The sequence below is a fragment of the Aotus nancymaae genome, unplaced genomic scaffold, assembly GCF_030222135.1.
Source record: "Aotus nancymaae isolate 86718 unplaced genomic scaffold, 86718_ANA_hifiasm-v0.15.2.pri h1tg000040l, whole genome shotgun sequence".
In the NCBI taxonomy this organism is placed as follows: Eukaryota; Metazoa; Chordata; class Mammalia; order Primates; family Aotidae; genus Aotus; species Aotus nancymaae.
Genome location: NW_026988454.1, coordinates 118,787,450 through 118,806,474, shown reverse-complemented (window position 1 = coordinate 118,806,474; position 19,025 = coordinate 118,787,450). Strand labels below are relative to the sequence as shown.

The 19,025-nt window shown below is 55.1% G+C and overlaps 1 protein-coding gene across 1 annotated transcript in view; it reads left to right on the top strand.

Moving 5' to 3' along the window:
* TTBK1 (tau tubulin kinase 1) overlaps positions 1 to 19,025 on the top strand; it is a 39,161-nt gene that overhangs the window by 8,054 nt on the left and 12,082 nt on the right. The window contains exons 6-12 of the mRNA XM_012448698.3: positions 314 to 379; positions 813 to 905; positions 992 to 1,117; positions 3,242 to 3,396; positions 4,815 to 5,046; positions 5,311 to 5,486; positions 8,584 to 9,145. Of these exons, the coding sequence (XP_012304121.2) occupies positions 314 to 379; positions 813 to 905; positions 992 to 1,117; positions 3,242 to 3,396; positions 4,815 to 5,046; positions 5,311 to 5,486; positions 8,584 to 9,145 (1,410 nt within the window). The remainder of the gene's footprint in view (positions 1 to 313; positions 380 to 812; positions 906 to 991; positions 1,118 to 3,241; positions 3,397 to 4,814; positions 5,047 to 5,310; positions 5,487 to 8,583; positions 9,146 to 19,025) is intronic.

Genomic DNA, 19,025 nt, shown 5'->3' with positions numbered 1-19,025 from the left:
CTTTTCTTGCAGCTGTCTAAGCTGGCCTGGCCTGGTGTCATCAGCACCACCCAGCTCTGGGGTCCACACTCGGCCTGTCCGCTCTGTTAGCCCGCACTCTTGGGGGATGCCACATCCATACCTTGTGATCTTCCTGCCCACTCTGGGCAGGGAGTAGGGTCAGCAGGCAGTTTAGGACTGGAAGGTCAGAGAGCAGGCCCACCCCCAGCTAGGGGAGGTGGTCAGGGTGAAGAGTTAGGCTTGGTAGCAGGGCTGAGAGGTGGCCGAGATGAGGGGCTACCGGGTGACGTTCTTGGTGGTCTCTCTTCCGCAGCCTCGTAATGTGGCCGGGTTTCGAGGAACTGTCCGCTATGCCTCGGTCAATGCCCACAAGAACCGGGTGAGTGGCAGAGCCCAGGCAGAGGGATGTGAAGGCAGGAGGGGCAAAGTCAGGGTGCAGTGTGCTGCTGGGGAGGAGTGGGGAGAGGAGTGAGGTAGGGGCTGCAATCTGCCACCCCAGAGACCCTGAACTGGAGGAAGGCTCCTCTACAGCAGGCTCAGCGTGGCCTTCTTCATTTGTTTTGGGAACCCCATTTTCTCTGTTCTCACTACAGACCCCTGTTGGGTGAGGAATCACACATGGTAGTTCTGACTGTGGGACTCTGTGTATTGGAGGGTTGGGGGTGGAGCTGTGGCCTCAGGGAGATGCCAACTCTGTCCTTAGGGGCCTGGGTGGCAGGCCTCCCTGACCGATGCCCCTCAGAGAAGGGTCAGCCGCCCATTCCCAGGGAAGGACCTGAGAGCTGCAGGTGACTCCCTTCCTCCACCCCCAGGAGATGGGCCGCCACGATGACCTGTGGTCCCTCTTCTACATGCTGGTGGAGTTTGCAGTGGGCCAGCTGCCCTGGAGAAAGATCAAGGACAAGGTGAGCCCCAGGCAGCTGGGTCTGAGGCAGCAGAGGGGGTGTGGGGGCAGCTGGGGCTCCATCTCCCCGTGGCCTCTTGCCTCCAGGAGCAGGTAGGGATGATCAAGGAGAAGTATGAGCACCGGATGCTGCTGAAGCACATGCCCTCAGAGTTCCACCTCTTCCTGGACCACATTGCCAGCCTCGACTACTTCACCAAGCCTGATTACCAGGTAGGCGCCTGCTACCCTGCCCCTGCTCCCTGGAGTTGATCATGTGGGGCGCCTGCCCCACCCCTGCAGTTGATCATGTCGGTGTTTGAGAACAGCATGAAGGAGCGGGGCATTGCCGAGAATGAGGCCTTTGACTGGGAGAAGGCAGGCACTGATGCCCTCCTGTCCACAAGCACCTCCACCCCGCCCCAGCAGAACACCCGGCAGACTATGTGGGTGACTGTGCCCCAGAAGACCCTGCTCCTGCTGAGGCTCCATGGCCCTGCCTTGCCCCCGAGCCTCTCCCCGTCATCTTCTAACTGCACTAAAGGCACTTGTGCTCTTATAAACTAGTCACAGCCAAGATTTATCAAGAGCACCTGTTCTCAGTGCTTTTCACCTGTTCACTCATTTACGCTTCCAAGCAAGCCTTTGATGATAACAAATGCTCCTTATATTATTATTCCAGCTCTTTTTTTTGAAACGTAGTCTTGCTTTGTTGTCCAGGCTGGAGTGCAGTGGCTCGATCTTGGCTCACTGCAACCTCTGCCTCCCAGGTTCAAGCAATTCTCCTGCCTCAGCCTCCTGAGTAGCTGGGACTACAGGTGCACGCCACCATGCCCGGATAATTTTTGTATTTTTAGTTGAGACGAGGTTTCACCAATGTGACCAGGTGAACTCGAGCTCCTGATCTTGTGATCCACCCTTCTCAGCCTCCCAAAGTGCTGGGATTACAGGTGCGAGCCACCACGCCTGGCCCCAGCTCTTAACAATTAATGAAGCTGGCCAGGTATAATGGCTCACACCTGTAATCCTAGCACTTTGGGAGGCCGAGGGGGGCGGATCACTTGAGGTTAGAAGTTCAAGACCAGCCTGGCCAACATGGTAAAACCCTGTCTCTACTAAAAATATAAAAATTAGCTGGGTGTGGTGGCAAGTGCCTGTAGTCCCAGCTACTTGATAGGCTGAGACATGAGAATTGCTTGAACTTAGGAGGTGGAGGTTGTAGTGAGCTAAGATTAAACCACTGCACTCATGCCTGGGTGACAGAGCAAGACTCCATCTCAAACAAATAAATGAACAAAAATAATTAATGAACATTAATGGACCAAATGCTTTTAAGTACTTTACATGAAAACTCTGTGGGAGGCAAGTGGGATGATCATTCCCATTTCATAGATGAGGGAACTGAGGCCCAATATTGTGGTTAGGAGCAGAGCTGGGCTCAGACACATCTTCTGATTCCGAGTCCAGTGCTCTTTCCAAGCCTCCATCACCACAGCCCATGGGACCCATTGTCCCTGATCAGAGGATGGGGGAAACAGCAGCAGCAGCGTTCTGCCTGGGATCCACTATGTGCCAGGCGCAATGCTGTGCACTTTGGGAGCAGAGACAGTCTCAGGCACACAGGAGGCACTCAATCAAGTGGCTCCTGTCAGCAGAGAGAATCTGCCCTGTGCTCTGGAGACAGCCAAGCCAGAGTGGAGTGTTCTGAGGACCCCAGAGGGTCTATAACTGTCTGCCACCTCCTGAACCCAGAGCCTGAAAGAGATGCCCCCCTGATCTTGGCTTAGCCTCTTCGGATCCCCAAGGCCACACAGCTGCAAGCACCCTCCAGGCTGGGGCCCTGTGCTGGCTGCTAGGGATGCAGAGTTGGCAGATAGGCATGTGGACAATTCAAACTGATGCACTGTGCCCCGTAGGGCAGCTCTATGGTGGGGAGAATGCATGGGGAAGCAACGGGAAGCTGCAGAGAGGGGAGGATGAGTGGAAGAGGTTCCCCAGCAGAGGGCAGCCTGTGCAGAGGCAGCACCCCTCGAGTGGGTTTGGAAACTCCTGGTGGTTTAGGTTGCCAACATGGTGGAAATGGCAGAGGAGGTTGGGGATGGTAACCAGGGGACAGATCTCAGGGTTCATGTCCAGCCAGTGGCACTTAATCCAAGATGATAATTTACATGTTGATTTGCATATCATGTGCATGTTTTCATTTACAATCAATGTGCCCTTCTCCTTCCAATGCCCCCTCCAGGCCCATTCCTGTCCTGGAAGGTCCCTCTCTTCCCCCTGCAATCCCAGCAACTGCCCCTTCCTCCTGGCTAGCCCCCGGGTCACCTCTCTGTCCTCCCACCACCCCTACCCCTGTAGTTGATCATGTCGGTGTTTGAGAACAGCATGAAGGAGCGGGGCATTGCTGAGAATGAGGCCTTTGACTGGGAGAAGGCAGGCACTGATGCCCTCCTGTCCACAAGCACCTCCACCCCGCCCCAGCAGAACACCCGGCAGACGGCAGCCATGTTTGGGTGAGTCTCAGGAAGGGGACCTGCCAGCCCCTGCCTGGAGCTGTTATCCAGGAGGGCAGGCTGTCCTCTCTTTTCTTCCTACCTGGCCCCAGAGGGCAGGTGGTTCCTTCTTCTCTTCCTATCTGGACACACTTGGCTGTTTTTCCTATTCTTGGTGCCCAATGGTGGAGTTCTGGAACTTGGGGAAATTCTTCCGCATCACCACCCTCAATCTGAGCATAGAGTTGGCATCTTCCTCATTTGGAGTTTTTGACCTTAGTGGGTTCCCTGGGGGAGCAGGGAACTCTAAGTGAAATTACCTGAGCCTCACAGTTTGTCTCTTTCTCATCGTTCATATGCGTGAATTTAATGGCCATGTCTTGAGGCCATACACCTAAAAGTTACAGCTCCTGCCCTCCAAGCGCTTTCAGCTGAGTCTGGATGTTTGAAATCAATTGATGGGTCAGCATTTCGGAACCATGTGACAGGCACAAAGACAGAGGTGGTCCAGGGAGGAGCTGGAGTTGGAAGGGGCTCTCCACCCAGCCCCAGGAGCAAGCCAAGGAGAGAAGTGGGCAGGGGCTTCAGGGTCATCTTCAGGAAGGAGACTTAACGGGACTTGGTAGCACATTGCAATGCCCAGTTCCATACAGGCAGAGCTTAAAGAACTCCAAAAAGTAATAATAAAAGAAGATTAAATAATAAAGATTTTAAGTATATATTCAGGGCAACTTCAATCTATGCTCCCAGACTGCAAAATAATAACAAAAGAAAAGTAAATTTAAAAGGAACTCCAAAGTGATTCTCCCTTTTTTTTTTTGAAATGGAGTCTTGCTCTGTCACCCAGGCTGGAGTGCAGTGGCGTGATCTCAGCTTACTGCAGACTCCACCTCCTGGGTTCAAACAATTCTCCTGCCTCAGCCTCCCGAGTAGCTGGGATTACAGGTGTGCGCCACCACACCCGGCTAATTTTTGTATTTTTAGTAGGGATGAAGTTTCACCATGTTGGCCAGGAAGGTCTCTATCTCTTGACCTCATGATCCGCCTGCCTCGGCCTCCCAAAGTGCTGGGATTACAGGTGTAAGCCACCACACCCGGCCAGTGATTCTCCTTTTTAGACCCACTCCTGGGTCTAAAGGAAGCCAGACAGTGAACATCAGTGGAAATCTGGCAGGGCCTTGAACGACAGCAGGATCCCCTAAGTCAACAGAGCTAGATGGTGACATTTCCTTTGTGACCCCTGCCAGCTTGAGGGTGGTGTGGTCTCAGAGACTTTGTGCACCAGGAATGGTGATGGGCCTGGACACTCTCACCCCTGCTGGAACCCTCTTTGTGCCCACTCCTGGGGGTGGTCTCCGGGGCTGTGCTGATAGGAGGGGGCCATGGGAGGAGAGGGCACCTGGCCAGCCTTGCCCATGACTTCCTCCGGTCCTCTCCAGGGTGGTCAATGTGACACCGGTGCCTGGGGACCTGCTCCGAGAGAACACCGAGGATGTGCTACAGGGAGAGCACCTCAGTGACCAGGAGAATGCACCCCCAATTCTGCCTGGGAGGCCCTCTGAAGGGCTGGGCCCCAGTCCCCACCTTGTCCCCCACCCTGGGGGTCCTGAGGCTGAAGTCTGGGAGGAGACAGATGTCAACCGGAACAAACTCCGGATCAACATCGGCAAAGTAACTGCAGCCAGGGCGAAGGGCGCGGGTGGCCTTTCCCCTCACCCCCGACTCCCAGCCTTGGGCCCCCGCCCTGTTCCTCCTGAGTGCCTGGTCCCCAGCCGTCTGCCTGCCAGCCTTGCCTCTGTTTCCTGGTCCCTCCCTGCCCTAGCCTCGCCACGTCTCCCATCATCATCCTCTGTTTCTGTCTCCTTCACCCTGAGGAGACCATCGGCCCACAGCCGCCACATCAGCCCCAGCTCATGGCACTCCCCTCTCCTGCAGAGCCCCTGTGTGGAGGAGGAACAGAGCCGAGGCGTGGGGGTCCCCAGTTCCCCAGTGCGTGCCCCCCCAGACTCCCCCACAACCCCAGTCCGTTCTCTGCGCTACCGGAGGGTGAACAGCCCCGAGTCAGAGAGGCTGTCCACGGCAGACGGGCGAGTGGAGCTACCTGAGAGGAGGTGGGTCTGGGGGCTGGGGGCATGGTTGGGGCCTGAGGTCCCTCCGCCTTCGCATGGCTGGTCTGGAGGAAAAATCAGATGTGTGGCGGAAGTGGGCAGACCCTGGGAAGTGGACAGACCCTGGTTATACTCGGGCCTGGATCAGACTCAGTTGGGGCCAGAGACAGGGTCTGGGAGAGCCAGTGGGGGAGCCAGAGAGGTCCTGGCTCATGCCAGGAAAGGGCATGGGGGGAGTGCGGGCTGCAGGAGGGACAGGCTGGGTGCCCCGGGCCCAGGAGGGGTGAGGGGTGAGTTGGTAGGTGGGTGTGTGTGCTTCCAGAAACTCTTCTCCTGGAGACTAATTATAGATGCTTCAAGTGCAGCTGAGGTAGGCTCACCTCAGCTTTGGGGGAGGGGCCTGGGAACTGCTGGAAGAGAGGACAGGCCAAGTTTTGGGGTTCAGGACTGAGGGATCTGAAGTCACAGAGTGGAGGGGACCAGCGGAAACCTGGTTGGTGAAAAGGAGCATTGTAGAGTTGAGAACCTAGGTGAGCCTTTGAGAGGGGAAGGGAGGAGGGTGGGAGGGTGGTCTGTTGACCTCAGATGGTGGGTAGACAACAGGGGCCAGGACCTAGTCCCCACCTGTGCTGGTGGTGAGTGAGACAGCATCAGGTGGGGAGGCCCCTGAGAAATTTCCACCTTCCCTTGGCCTCTGAGTGGGACTTCACTCCACAGTAGGACTGGGGCCTTCTCTGAACCAGAAAAGGGGTCTCTTCCAAAGACCCAGTCCTGGGCATAAGAGGGGTATCCTTTCTGGCACCCACTCAGTGTGTCTCCTCGTGAGCAGCCTCAGTCCTCACTCACAGACTCACACAGATTGGCCTACCTGGGACTGAAGAGCACCATTTTCATCCATGGTAGCCTGGAGTCCCTCAGCATGGAGAGTTCCGGAAATGGAGAAATGAGGAAAGGCAGTTTGGAAGGGATACGAGTGGAGGAGGAGGGAAATGCCTTGAACGAGACAGTATTGAGGAGCTGCCTGCTTTTAGGGAACAGGAAGCAAACTGATTTGGCTCACAGAGACCCCCAGTTGCAGGGGTGGTAGGGAAAGCTGAGGGCTGAACAGGATGTCATGGACAGCAGAGGGTCTGGACGGGCTCTGGGGCTCTTGGGAGCAGGAGACAGTATGAAACAGGTGGGATTCAGATTTCCCACCCAGCTGTCTCCTGTCTCCAACCCTCCGTCCGAGCCCCCACCACGCACACACTTGCGCACACATGCACGCACACACACATGAACACATATGCACACACATGCACACACTCAAGCACCACTAGCCCTGGGACTTTGGCACCCTTTCTCCCCTTTACGTCCATCAAAACAAACTGTGCCTCAGAAAGGAAATGATATCAGCCTTTTACATGGGAGCATAAATATAAGACCCTAGGTGGCCTCTCTCAGGGGTGTTTTATTTAAATCTTATTAACAAGTCAATAAAAATATTGTGCACAGTCAGATTGGGCAGGTCCCATGTAGGCTGGGGCGAGAGTATTTTGAGAAAGCCCCACAGGTGGTTCTCATCTGCACCCCTGCCTCTGCAGCTGAAGAGCCATTGAACTACAGGCTCCAAGCTGGGGAGAGTTAAAGTCAGGCCCCAGCCTGAACGTGAGGGAGTGGCACACACTCCAGATAGGTTAGGCCTCCGCGGCAGCTCTCAGTGGGGTACCCTGGCATTTGAGAGAGAGCAATTCTTCCTTGTGTAGCATCCCCCACACTATTGTAGAACCAGAAATACCATCCTCTTGGGGCTGCTATGGCCCCAAGTTGAGAGGCTCTGAAAGTAATGTGAGATTCACAGTACAGTTCAAGATAACGAGGCCGGGGCGGTGGCTCATGCCTCAAATCCCAGCACTTTGGGAGGCTGAGACAGGTGGATCAGCTTAAGTCAGGAGTTCGAGACCAGCCTGGCCAACATGATGAAACCCTGTCTCTATTAAAAATACAAAAATTAGCTGAGCATGGTGACAAATGCCTGTAATCCCAGCTACTTGGGAGACTGAGGCAGGAGAATTAGCTTCGACCTGGGAGGCGGAGGTTGCAGTGAGCCAAGATCGAGCCATGGCACTCCAGCCTGGGGGACAGAGCGAGACTTCATCTCAAAAAAAAAAGAAAAAGATAATGACAGAAGAGATGTCCCAAGGCAGGATCAATGCCCCTGGGGTAAAAAGTCAGATGGGACCTGGTCCATGCTCGGCAGAGCTCACAGTCTCCTGGGGAGACAGATTATGTGAACAGACGTGAGGTTCCCCTGTGATGATAGAGACACACAAATCACTAATCCTTGCAGGATGGGAAAGGCAGGCACCTGCCCAAGGCCACAGCCAACCTGTATCAGACAGCAAAGGATAGCAGGATGGGCTGTGTGTGGGGAGCAGTCCTGTGGGGAGAGGCCACGTCGGGGGTGGGCCGTAAGAGGGGAATCCGAGATGGGCTGGCAAGGGAAATGGGGAAACTGAGCTATAGCCAGACTGCGAGAGGCCTTGAGTATAAACCAAGGAATGTGGACTTTGTTGTTGGGGCCCCGGAGTCACTGGAGTTTGTTGAGCTGGGGCTAAGAAGGCCATCTTGGGGGTGATGAAACCAGCCAGGCAGGCCTGGAGGGTGGTGGCAGAAGAGGCTGGAAAGCCCTCTGTACACTCAAGGGCCAGTTAGGTGTGTTTGCCTGGAAGCAGCAGGAAGCAGCCACTGGTGGGTGTGAGCACTGGATGGGCAAGAACAAAGCTTGCCTGAGGAAGATTAGCTTCCCTAGGGTGGCCCAGGAGACTGTGCCTTGCACAGAGTTTATTTTCTGCTTGTTTGTATTCCTGGAGCATGATAAGCATTCAGAAACATTAGTTGAATGAATGAATGAATGAATGAATGAACTAATGAACTAATGAAGCCTTGATAGGAAATGAGGTTGGAGGGTGACAACCTACAGGTAACTGGCCTGGCCCAGGGTGGGAGGGCTACTGCGGTCAGGAGGTTTCGGGAGTCACGCCCCACCCTGCCACCTGCATGGGGTTCTTGGGGTTCCAGTGGGCCCAGGCATTGAGCCCCATGAGGGGTGGCTTTGCAGGTCACGGATGGATCTGCCTGGCTCGCCCTCGCGCCAGGCCTGCTCCTCGCAGCCAGCCCAGATGCTGTCAGTGGACACAGGCCATGCTGACCGGCAGGCCAGCGGCCGCATGGATGTGTCAGCCTCTGTGGAGCAGGAGGCCCTGAGCAATGCCTTCCGCTCGGTGCCTCTGGCTGAGGAGGAGGACTTCGACAGCAAAGAGTGGGTCATCATCGACAAGGAGACGGAGCTCAAGGACTTCCCTCCGGGGGCTGAGCCCAGCACGTCGGGCACCACGGACGAGGAGCCCGAGGAGCTGCGGCCACTGCCCGAGGAGGGCGAGGAGCGGCGGCGGCTGGGGGCAGAGCCCACCGTCCGGCCCCGGGGACGCAGCATGCAGACGCTGGCCGAGGAGGACCTGCAGCATTTGCTGCCCCAGCCCCTGCCACCCCAGCTGAGCCAGGCCGATGGCCGTTCTGAGACATCACAGCCCCCCACGCCCGGCAGCCCTTCCCACTCACCCCTGCACTCGGGACCGCGCCCTCGACGGAGAGAGTCAGACCCCACAGGCCCGCAGAGACAGGTAAGATTGGACTTGCACCCCACTCCCCATCTTCAGATGCCCAGAGTCCTGGTGTGTAGGCCTGGGGAGCTCCACATGTGTGGGTACCACTGACCAGTAACCCAGCAGTCACAGGGCAGTAATGGAGGGAGACAGGCTTAAGAGTCTGAAACCATGTTTAGGGGGCAGGCAAGGCTCCCCAGAGGAAGTGTCCTCTCCATTCTGGGTTGAGTCTGGCACTGTGAGAAATGAAGCCAGGTGACAAGGCAGGAGAAAGGCCTCGTAGGCCACAGGCACAGTGTTTTGCACAGGCCTGGAGCAGTGTGCTGATGGCACGGTACAGCAAACGAGGCTGCCAGGTCGGCCCTGAGCCCTGCCACGGAGGACCTCGGGGCTACGCTAAGGGGTTGGGGCTTGATGCTGCAGGTTTGGCGAGCCACTAAAGGTTTTTAAACAGGGGTGCAACATGATTACATTGGCGCTGTTGAATGATCCTTGGGCTGCTGTGTGGAAAATGGATTGAAGTGGCATGAAACTAGATGCAGGCAGACCACCTGGCAGGCAGTGGCAGGAGAGTGCCCCAGTGGCTTGGGCTGGGGTGAGGCTGTGGATGTTGGGCAGGGTGGATCGTACCAAGGGTGTTGGGGAGAGGCTAAGAGGGCTGTGACGGAGCAGGGGCTGGGGCGTCTGGTGTTTTGGCTGATGCCCTGAATGGTTTTGAAGGGAGTAAGAATTCAGATTTAAATACAATGACCTGGCTAGTGCAGTGGCTCAGGCCTGTAACCCCAGCACTTTGGGAGACCAAGGTGGGCAGATCACGGGTTATCTGAGATCAGGAGTTCGAGACCAGCCCAGTCAATATGGTGAAACCCTATCTCTACTCAAAATACAAAAAATTAGCCGGGCATGGTGGTGCCTGCCTGTAATCCCAGCTACTTGGGAGGTTGAGGCATGAGAATTGCTTCAACCTGGGAGGCAGAAGTTGCAGTGAGCCAAGATCGCGCTATTGCACTCCAGCCTAGGTGACAGAGCAAGACTCTGACTCAAAATAAAAATAAAATAATAAAATAAAATAAAATAACCTCACGGTATCTGAGAGATGTTTATGTGTAAGCACCTGAGGCTCAGGAGAGGGATCTCAGCTGGAAATACAAATTTGGGGGTTTGGGAACCGTGGGAGTGGGTGATGTTACCCAAGGGGACTGTGGAACCCAAAAGTGAAGGTGGAAGCTGAGAGGTGCTCACATCTGGGGGGAATGAGAGGAGAAGGAGCTCTGCATGATGAGTGAGAGGGAGAGCTCAGAGCATGGGAGGAGCACAGGGGAGAAGGTCCCCAAATCAGGGCAGGAGAGGCCTGGAGAACAGCAGGGAGGAGTGGGAGGTGGTTCCCATGGTCAGGGCAGGCTTCATGGAGAAGGTGAGCTCAGAGAGCCAGGTGGATGGCCATGGGGAGAAGTGGAGGCAGGGCGACAGAGACTCTAGATTGGGCACAGGGACCGGTGTGTTGGGTGCCCTTGGAGGGGCCAGTCTGGCTGCAATGGCACCTCCTTGTGTGGGAGGACTGAGTAACAAGGCTGGAAGGGCAGGGAGGGGCCAGATGGTGGCCAAACTGCAAAATGTCTCATGGTATTTAGGTTATTTTCTTCTGACAAGGACAGGGTGTCAGAATAGGCAGAGAGCCACTGGCCTGGCCAGGCTTCGCTATGTGGGACAAGGCTGATCTCTGACATGGGAAATGGATGAAAAGTACGGCACTGTGGGCCAAATGGGGTCCGTGAACCCGCAGAGGGGCTGGGGAGAGCCATGGAGGTGATGCTGGAAGGGGCTCAGGGGCTGCGCCGCGTTCCACACAGTGGTCCCACGTTGGGGATGTGAACTCTAGGTGGCTCTGGGAGATGCCCAGGTGTTGGGTCAGGGGCCAGTTCTACCACTTGCTCAGATTGGGGGGTCTTGCCTGGGATCATGTGGGTGCCCTGGGAAAAGCAGCTGTGGGCAGGACTGTGTTCGGACCCCATCCCTATTTAGAGGTCCCTTCTAGAAGAGAGGACCTCCGAGCTGTGATCCTGGGGAGTGTGCATCCCAGCCTTACCTGGACACTGGAAACTGGGGGCTTAAAAAGTGGGGCCCGTGAGTTCTCACCCAGAGAGGCCCTTGCTGGCCTGAGTTGTAGGCGCAGCCCTGGCAGCCCTGGCAGTCACATGGACTGGCACAACTGTGTTGTGAACTAGCCACTGCTCCCACCACACTCAGCACCAGTAAGCAGGAGAGGGAGCAAAATGTGTTTGGGGCTCCTTGCTCCGCTCTCATTCATTCATCCATACTCACTGAGCATTTACTGTGTGCCACATACCATGGGCATCAGAGGTGACTTGCATCATAGGTTGTACCCGCAGGAAGTACAGGGTCTAGGGAGGGTGACAGACAGTGTCAAGAGAGAGCCCAGAATTAAAGTCGGGAGATGCAGGTCTGGACCTGACTCAGCTGGTCCCTTCCCAGCAACTGAGGGCCAGTCTGTCCCTTTCTGGGTCTCCAGGTGAGGGAGCTGAGGTTCAATTTCTGAGGTTCATCTCTAAAGTTTTTCTTACCTGCAGATTCCTACCTGTGTCCCGGGACTCATCCTCACTTTGGGGAATTCTGGCCGAGGGGGTGGGATGGGGAAGCACAGGCCGATTCTGTAATCAGTCAGTCTCGGGCTTGGGTCCTCCTTGTGTCAGGGATGGGCACTACCTGTTTCAGCGATAGATAAGTTGTGTGTGTCTTTGGGGGTGAGGTATTTGTGGGCCTCGGGTTCCCCACAGTGTACAGAACCGCGGCTGGTTAGCATTCTGCCACTGCGCACGTGCGTTTGTGTCAGCAGAGCTTGAGCCGTGCACCAGTGGATGGATGTGTCCACATGTATGTGCCTGCATGTGGGTGCACAAGTTATTGCATTTGTGTAGAATATGCAGCATGTCTGCAAGTGTGTACAGAACCACAGACGCCTAGAATGTCAAAGCATTGCTATTGACGATAACAATGGCAGTAGTAATTCTAATGACGACAACAATAGTTAGCACTTTAGGGTCTACTGCATGCCAGACACTGTCCTAAGAGCGCTCATGTTTACATGTATATTCCTCACAACAACACTATGGACAGGGAATCCCGATTTTACAGTAAGGAAACTAAGATTCAGAGAAGCAAAGTTTCTAGCCCAGCTGGTGACCACCAGTTGGTAAGTCTTAGCCCTGGGACTTGAACCCAGGCAGCTCATTCCGAGATCTGAGCTCTGAGTCATTCAGTCTGAGGTCTGTGAGCTTAACAGAGAACATACAGGCCAGAGAGAGCAGGTGGTTTGTGCAGGATCAGAGAGAGCCTGGAGCATGTGTGTGTGTGCGCGCGCACCGCGCGCGCACGCGCGCGCACGTGTTGTGTGCACACCCACTGGGCCACGTCAGCAGGTGTGCCTGTGAGCTTATCAGTGTGCAGGGCAGCCTCTGTGTGTGCCTTTGGATGAATATACGGGATACAACGTGTTTTGCCAAACACTTTAGGACAGCAGGGTGAAGCAGAGATCTTCCTTCATCAAGGGTAGAGGAGCAGGGAGAAATGGACAGACCTATTTTTTATTTCTGTCTTTCGGCTGGCCTGAACGAAGTGCTGAGCCCAGCTGGGGCCTATGTGGGGCCTCCCAAATCTGGCCGCATCCTAGAATCACAGTTTTGGGGACTCTCCACCCACAGGTGGAGATTCTGCGGCTCAGGGCAGGCAGGAAGTCTCTGCAGGAATACCCTCTTCCCCGCCACCTTTTTGGAGGCACCCTCTCTAGAGCTACCTCAGTTTTCTCAGTGCCTGATGTGTGAACTTCCTCATAACACCAATCATTTAAACTATGAGCACCTGCAACTCTGTCACCTGGACATGTGGGAAGCCGGGAGGAAAACAGTGTGAAAGCAGGCACAATTACAAAGTATCTATTGTTCTTTGGTGACAGTTTTTTGTTTGTTTGTTTTTTTACGCACCTGGCTTTCTTCTCAAAGACATTTAAAGTGCAAATTAGGAGTGGTGGGAAAAGCTAGAGCAAGGGTGAAGGAGGCTAGCAGGTGTGTGATTTGGGGGAGGGCTGTTTGCCTGCCTTTTCGGGTTGTCTCTGGCCGATAGCACTACAGGTCAGCATTCCTGAGTACACAGACACTGCCTGGCAGCCACCAAAGCATTTACCTGCCACGTGCTGGGCAGTGTGCTGGGGGCTGGGGACAAAGATGAATAAAGCTGCCCAGTCCTGCCCTTTTGGAGCTCAGGGTCACGAGGGGTGGGGTGGAGATGCAAAGGTCGAGAAAGATGTTTACAGTTGAGGTCCATCAGGGAAATAACAGAACACTCTTATCTGCTAGAAGCGGGGACCCTGCAGGGGAGGAAGCTGGAGCAGTCTCAGAGGTGATATTTCACCACCTGGTGTTGAGGACAAGCAGGTGGCCACAAGTGGTGCCCAGTCTGAAGGGCAAGAGCACTCTGGGATTCAGTGCCATCCTATGAAAATCTGCTTGGCAGCTGAGCAAACTCTGGCTGGAATGCTAAACTCAAGCACCCACATGTGCTGTGAGAGGAGGCTTTGGGCAACGATGATGGCCCTGTCCCTTGGTCTCTCTGGGTGGGCCTTAGACCCCTAACCCTTAGTACAGATGGGACTAGCTCAGAAGGAGCCTAGACTTGGCCAAAAAGAAGCTGAAAGGGAAATCAAGGTGGGAGCAAAGCCAGTCCTATTAGAATGTTCTCTCTCTGGCCTACTCTGCTGGAGGCTCCACGCCAAGTCCCTTGTGCCTTCATTTGACATCAGCAAGGGACGCTGGAGCTCAGTGTCCCAGGCCCCCTCCTTTCTGGAGGAGCTAGCCCAGCCAGTCCTCGCTGCCCACTATAAAAGCTATTTCAACTGGCCTCAGTCTCAGGAAGAGAGCGGGGTCAGGCTGGGAGAGGTTTGGTAACACCCTGGGCACCGTTTCTACCCCCACATGCCTGGAACACCTCCACTTCACCTGGAGGGCATGGAGGCACAGGGCAGAATTCTTCCCGAAGGCATGAGGCAGCAGCTCCGCCCAGCCCCGAACACAGGCTGCCTGGTGGCTCAGCCTTTGAGGGGGCAGGGAAAAAGCCACTTTCAAGAAATGACTTCAATTTGCCCCTCCTCCTACGAGTCCATCCGTTTCCTCATTTGGAAGAGTGATTTAAAATTAGTTACTAAAATGGCTCAGAGAGCACAGCATTTACTCCACGGCGGGCACTGTTCCAAGTGCTGCACATCTTATGACATCCAGTCCTCATGACCACACTTTGAGGTGGGCACCGTTATGACCCCCATTGTACAGAGCAGGAACTGAATCTCAGAGAGGTGCAGTAACTTGCTCAAGGTCACCCGATTTTAAGTGGTGGAGTTGGGATTCAAACACCAGCAATTGGGCTCTGGAGTCCCACCTTATGCCACATTGTCACCCAGATCCCAACACTTCCTGTGATGTGGCAGGAGTGCCAAGGCGGAGGGGTGCAGGGAACGTTTCTGAGAGCTGATGAGTAGCATGGAATGTAGCTGGAGAGACAGGCAGCACACAGCTGCCATCATATGGCAAGGAACTCTCTCAGAGCACAGAGCCACCTTCCCGAGAGAAATGGTTCCCCAGTCCAGAACAACCTGAGCCAGGTAGGGCTAAGCCAGGAAGGCTTCCCAGAGGAGGTGAGTGGCCAAGGTCTCAGCAAGGAGACCATGGTGTGAGAAGTGCCAGAGAGGAGGAGGAGGGAGAAGGGCGTTGGAGGCCAGAGCCTAGATTCTGAGGCAGGACCTTGGGGCGGGTGGTCTGCACCCTCCTGCACCCTGCCCGACCCCGCCCACTTGCCCGGGACGCCGGCGCCGCAGGGGCTGTGAGCGGTGGGTGGCCCCGGAGACGGAGCTGTCGAGTCTGTGCCTGACACCTCTTTTCCCTCCACTCTCTTGGTCTCTTTCAGTTGGAGGAGGACAGACTCTCGGGGCACTCCCTCCCGCGGTACAGCCCCCTGCGACGACTGGCGTCCTCCGTGTTCTCCTCCTCCACGCTGGAGACGGAGCATTACCCTCACCCCGGCGGCGGCGGCTCCTCGGGCTCCTCCGGTTCCCTCATTCAGCGCAGCCGCTCGGCGGAGAGCAGCCCCGTGCGGGCGCCCCACCGGCGCCACGCGCCCCTCGCTGCTGGCAACCACAGACTCGTGCCCTCGGTGCTCCGCATCTCGCGGTCCCAGCTGCAGCAGGTGTGGGCCCGGTTCACCCACAAGACCTAGGCTGGGCCCCCCCCCTCCTGGAGGGGGCAGGTGGGGGGGGTGGGGAGCAGGCAGAGACCATGGTTCCTTCCCAGGACGCAATAATCACACACTCACACACCCTATCCCACCCCATCATGCAATACAGCCCCCGAGAACGTTGGCCCAAGGTACTGTAATACTCCCACCCCAAGCAGAGTCTCCATCCCACCCCCCATCAGCTCCCTTTGTAGGTGCCAGCCAAATGGTGCAGGGAGGGGTGGGGCTGGTGGTGCCGTTTCCTGGACAGGGCAGGGGCGCTCAGCTGGAGCCACTGGTGGGCGGGAGTCCAGTGGAAAGTGAGGTGTCGGGGAGATGAGGCCTGCAGGGCCAGAGGCACTCTGGCATGGCCTTTGTTATGTTTAATCTCTGATCTCTTGGCATGGCTGGGTCTGATCCACCCCAAGGGGCTGGCGGGAGACCAAGACCCTCCTTGTGTGGGTGTGTGTGTGTGTGTGTTTGTGTGTGTCCCTGTGTCCCTGTGTCCCTGTGTATGGGATGGAGGCCAGGCCAGCCAGGTTTGGAATGTGGTGGGGAGTGTCTCAATGCTCAGTGATGGGGAGAGGCAGCCCTGTGACCTAGTGAGCCCTTCCCAGGCCATTGTTATTGAGGACAGAGTTCCTCCCTCACACATCTTACCCCAGGAAGGCTCCGTCCATGGTAGGCTGCACCTCCCCCAAGATGCCGGTGCCATCACTCCCTGGTAGGATTGGTTGTCTGTCCTCGGCACCTCAGGAGCTGAGGATGGATGAGAGGGGCCTGGGATCCACCTCTCAAAGCAGGCTGGAACCTAGCAGCGAGGAGACCCAGCTTAGCAGCAGTGGCAGCAAAGGTGGTTGTTAAGGATGAGGTGAGAAACTATGCTTGGCAGCAAAACCAGTGTCTCAGGACAAATCCCAGGTGGGAGCCCCACCCTCTGCCCTTCTCAGAGGGTGACTCCCTCCTGTAGGTGCTTGGTCAGCCCCCAGGGGTGGTGGTGAAGACACAGCAGAAGAGAGGCAGGTGGGATAGGGATCTGGACACATGGTGGGGGGAAGGGTCAGGATGCCAGCTTGCTCATGCCTCTTCTGCCCATTTCTCAGCCCCCAACCTTCATTGCAGGGAGCCCAAGGTTCCCTTTCTTCATCCTGCCCATGTCAGCCAGCACCTCTGTTCCCCTGGGGAAGGGGGTAGTAGCAAAGTGGGTACCAGAAAGGGCAGTGCCTGTATGGGGAGGGAAGGAGGCCCGAGGATTTGCAAAATGTTTATTTCAGTAAGCTGCGTCTGTATGTTTGCTTGTGTGCATGCGCATACACTTGTGTATAACAGTGTGCTTACGAATGAGCGTTTGTGCATGTGGCAGGGCTGCCATGGATAAATGCTCAGGTTGTGCACTTTGCAATTCCAGGAAGTGTCATTTGCACAGACCTCAATGTGACTGGCACGTGCCGAAGCTGCATAGTGCTCTATGAGTGTGTGTATGCACGTGTGTGTTAGGGAGCCAGAAAGATGTCTATGCAGTCCTCGGTGGTTTCCTATGTACCTACTCTCATCCCAGCTTCACTCTTCTACCCCTCTCTCCTGTGACCTCTTCTTGGCCCATCAATTCCCCAGATGTCTCTGGTTAGAGTAGAGGCCTCAGGCCCCCGGGCCCTGCCTGGGGATGCCATAAGTGTGGTGGGCAGTGCCCTGGAGCCAAACCGTCCACACAGATGGCCAGCATCGTGGTATGGCTCATCCACACCATCCACAGGAGCCACTCCATAGCCACACACTTCTTTCCCCAAAATCTTGCATTGTAAATAATTTTATTTATTTATTTATTTATTTATTTATTTATTTATTTATTTATTTGGATGTCTGGGCCAAGAGCACCTTCTCCATCTGGCAAAAGCCAGATTTGGGTTCTAATACTTGTGCCCCGCCCCCCACCCCCACTTCAGCTGCTCACTTTGGAATCTCCCCAAACCCAAGCCTCTGTTGCCCTCCGGGCTGTTTTGGATGGCTTTTTGCACCCTGCTCGGGCAGTAGGTAGGAGAGGGTCAAGGTAGACCCTTTGGGAAGGGACAGAAAACAAAAAGCACAAAGGTGAGGGGGTGAGGCTGAACAGCGGACCCCACTCCCCTCCTGCTGGCACTGCCTCCCCCAGCCCCCTCCTCTTGCCCTCCTCCCATCCACCCCAGGTAGTGGCATGAGGTGGAGTGAAGGGAATCTGCCCGCCATCTGCTCTTAAGTCAGGAGCAATGTGGGCAGGGACCCTCCTAATCTGGGGTTGGATGAAACCAAGCACTCTGTTATCCAGCATTCCCTTCTAGAGGGTTCCACTACCCAACCCTGAGCACAGCTCCATCTCAGTGACCATAACCCTGAGGTACTCTAAGATCCCAAAGTGCCTTGTGATATATCAAAGATGACGGCACTGGCTTCAGCCTCATTTTAGCATCACATCCATGTTACTGTTTCCAACGCCTTTGGAGGTGGGAGATCCTGCAGCATTGAGAAGGTGGCTGAGTTTTCAAACACACCTCCTTCAGAACTGGCACCTGTGGGAGAGGGTGTGTCCTTTAAAGCAAGGCCACGATTCAAAGCATGTTGTCCTTTAGGGGGACATCTTTTTGTATATCCTCCATGGTGGAGGGGAGAGTGTTTTGTAAGCCATAAAGCTCTGAGCTAACAGGAGGTGATCTTAAAAATATTATTATTCTTTTCGGGGTGGCTTTGACTCTTGGAAATTGCTAAGGTCATCTAAGCCACTTGTGTTGGATCAAGTTCACATGACGCGCGGCAGAGCCTCACGTGGTTTGGGTGGAGTCACCTGTCTCTGGTTCCCAGGCTACGTGGGGGCTGGGAGCCTGCAGTATTGTCACTCTTGTTTTCTGAAGCATTTCCCAAGAGAAGGCCAGAATGCTGCAAGATTGATATCCTGCTTGGGGAAAGCGCATAGCCTTCTCAAGGTCAGCTGTCTGTTGCATTTCAAAAATGGTGTTTTTGCACTTGATAGTGGTGCATTTAGTGGTGGCTTACAATTACTTGTGATTTTATTTAACAGTCACTGGCACACAGTACTTATTATGTGCCAGGCAGTGATCTAAGCACTTTACAACATTAACTCATTTAAACCTCATAATAGCTTATGAGGTAGATCCCAGTATTATCTGCATTTAACAAATTAATCAGAACATTTTATTTACAAGAACATATAAAAAACCCGCCCATTCCGAATAATCTGAGATCTGTTTGGTAGGAGTTTGTGAAACGTCTTGGTCTGTGTATTGGTTGATTGATTGTCCTTTGCGATGGGCTCCCCTCCTCAGTCTATAAAGAAGAGGGGAGTTGTCGGCAAGCCATATTTTCCTTCCTTTCCCATTCCCACCTTGCCATGGATTGGCGTCCAGAGTACTGGGGTTGGTTGAAATGACTGGACCTTGTCTCTCCAGAGACCCCCAACCCCTCAATCCCACATGGCCCCAAGCATCCCACAGCAGTTCTGGAGATCAGGTGGGCAGAGCAGTTGTTAGCATGAGAAAGCAGGGACTCCAAAGCCTGACCTCAGGGGGACTGGTGAGTTCCTAGGGGTCAGGTTCACAGACGGGGAAGACACTGGCATCTGTGAGCACCGAAT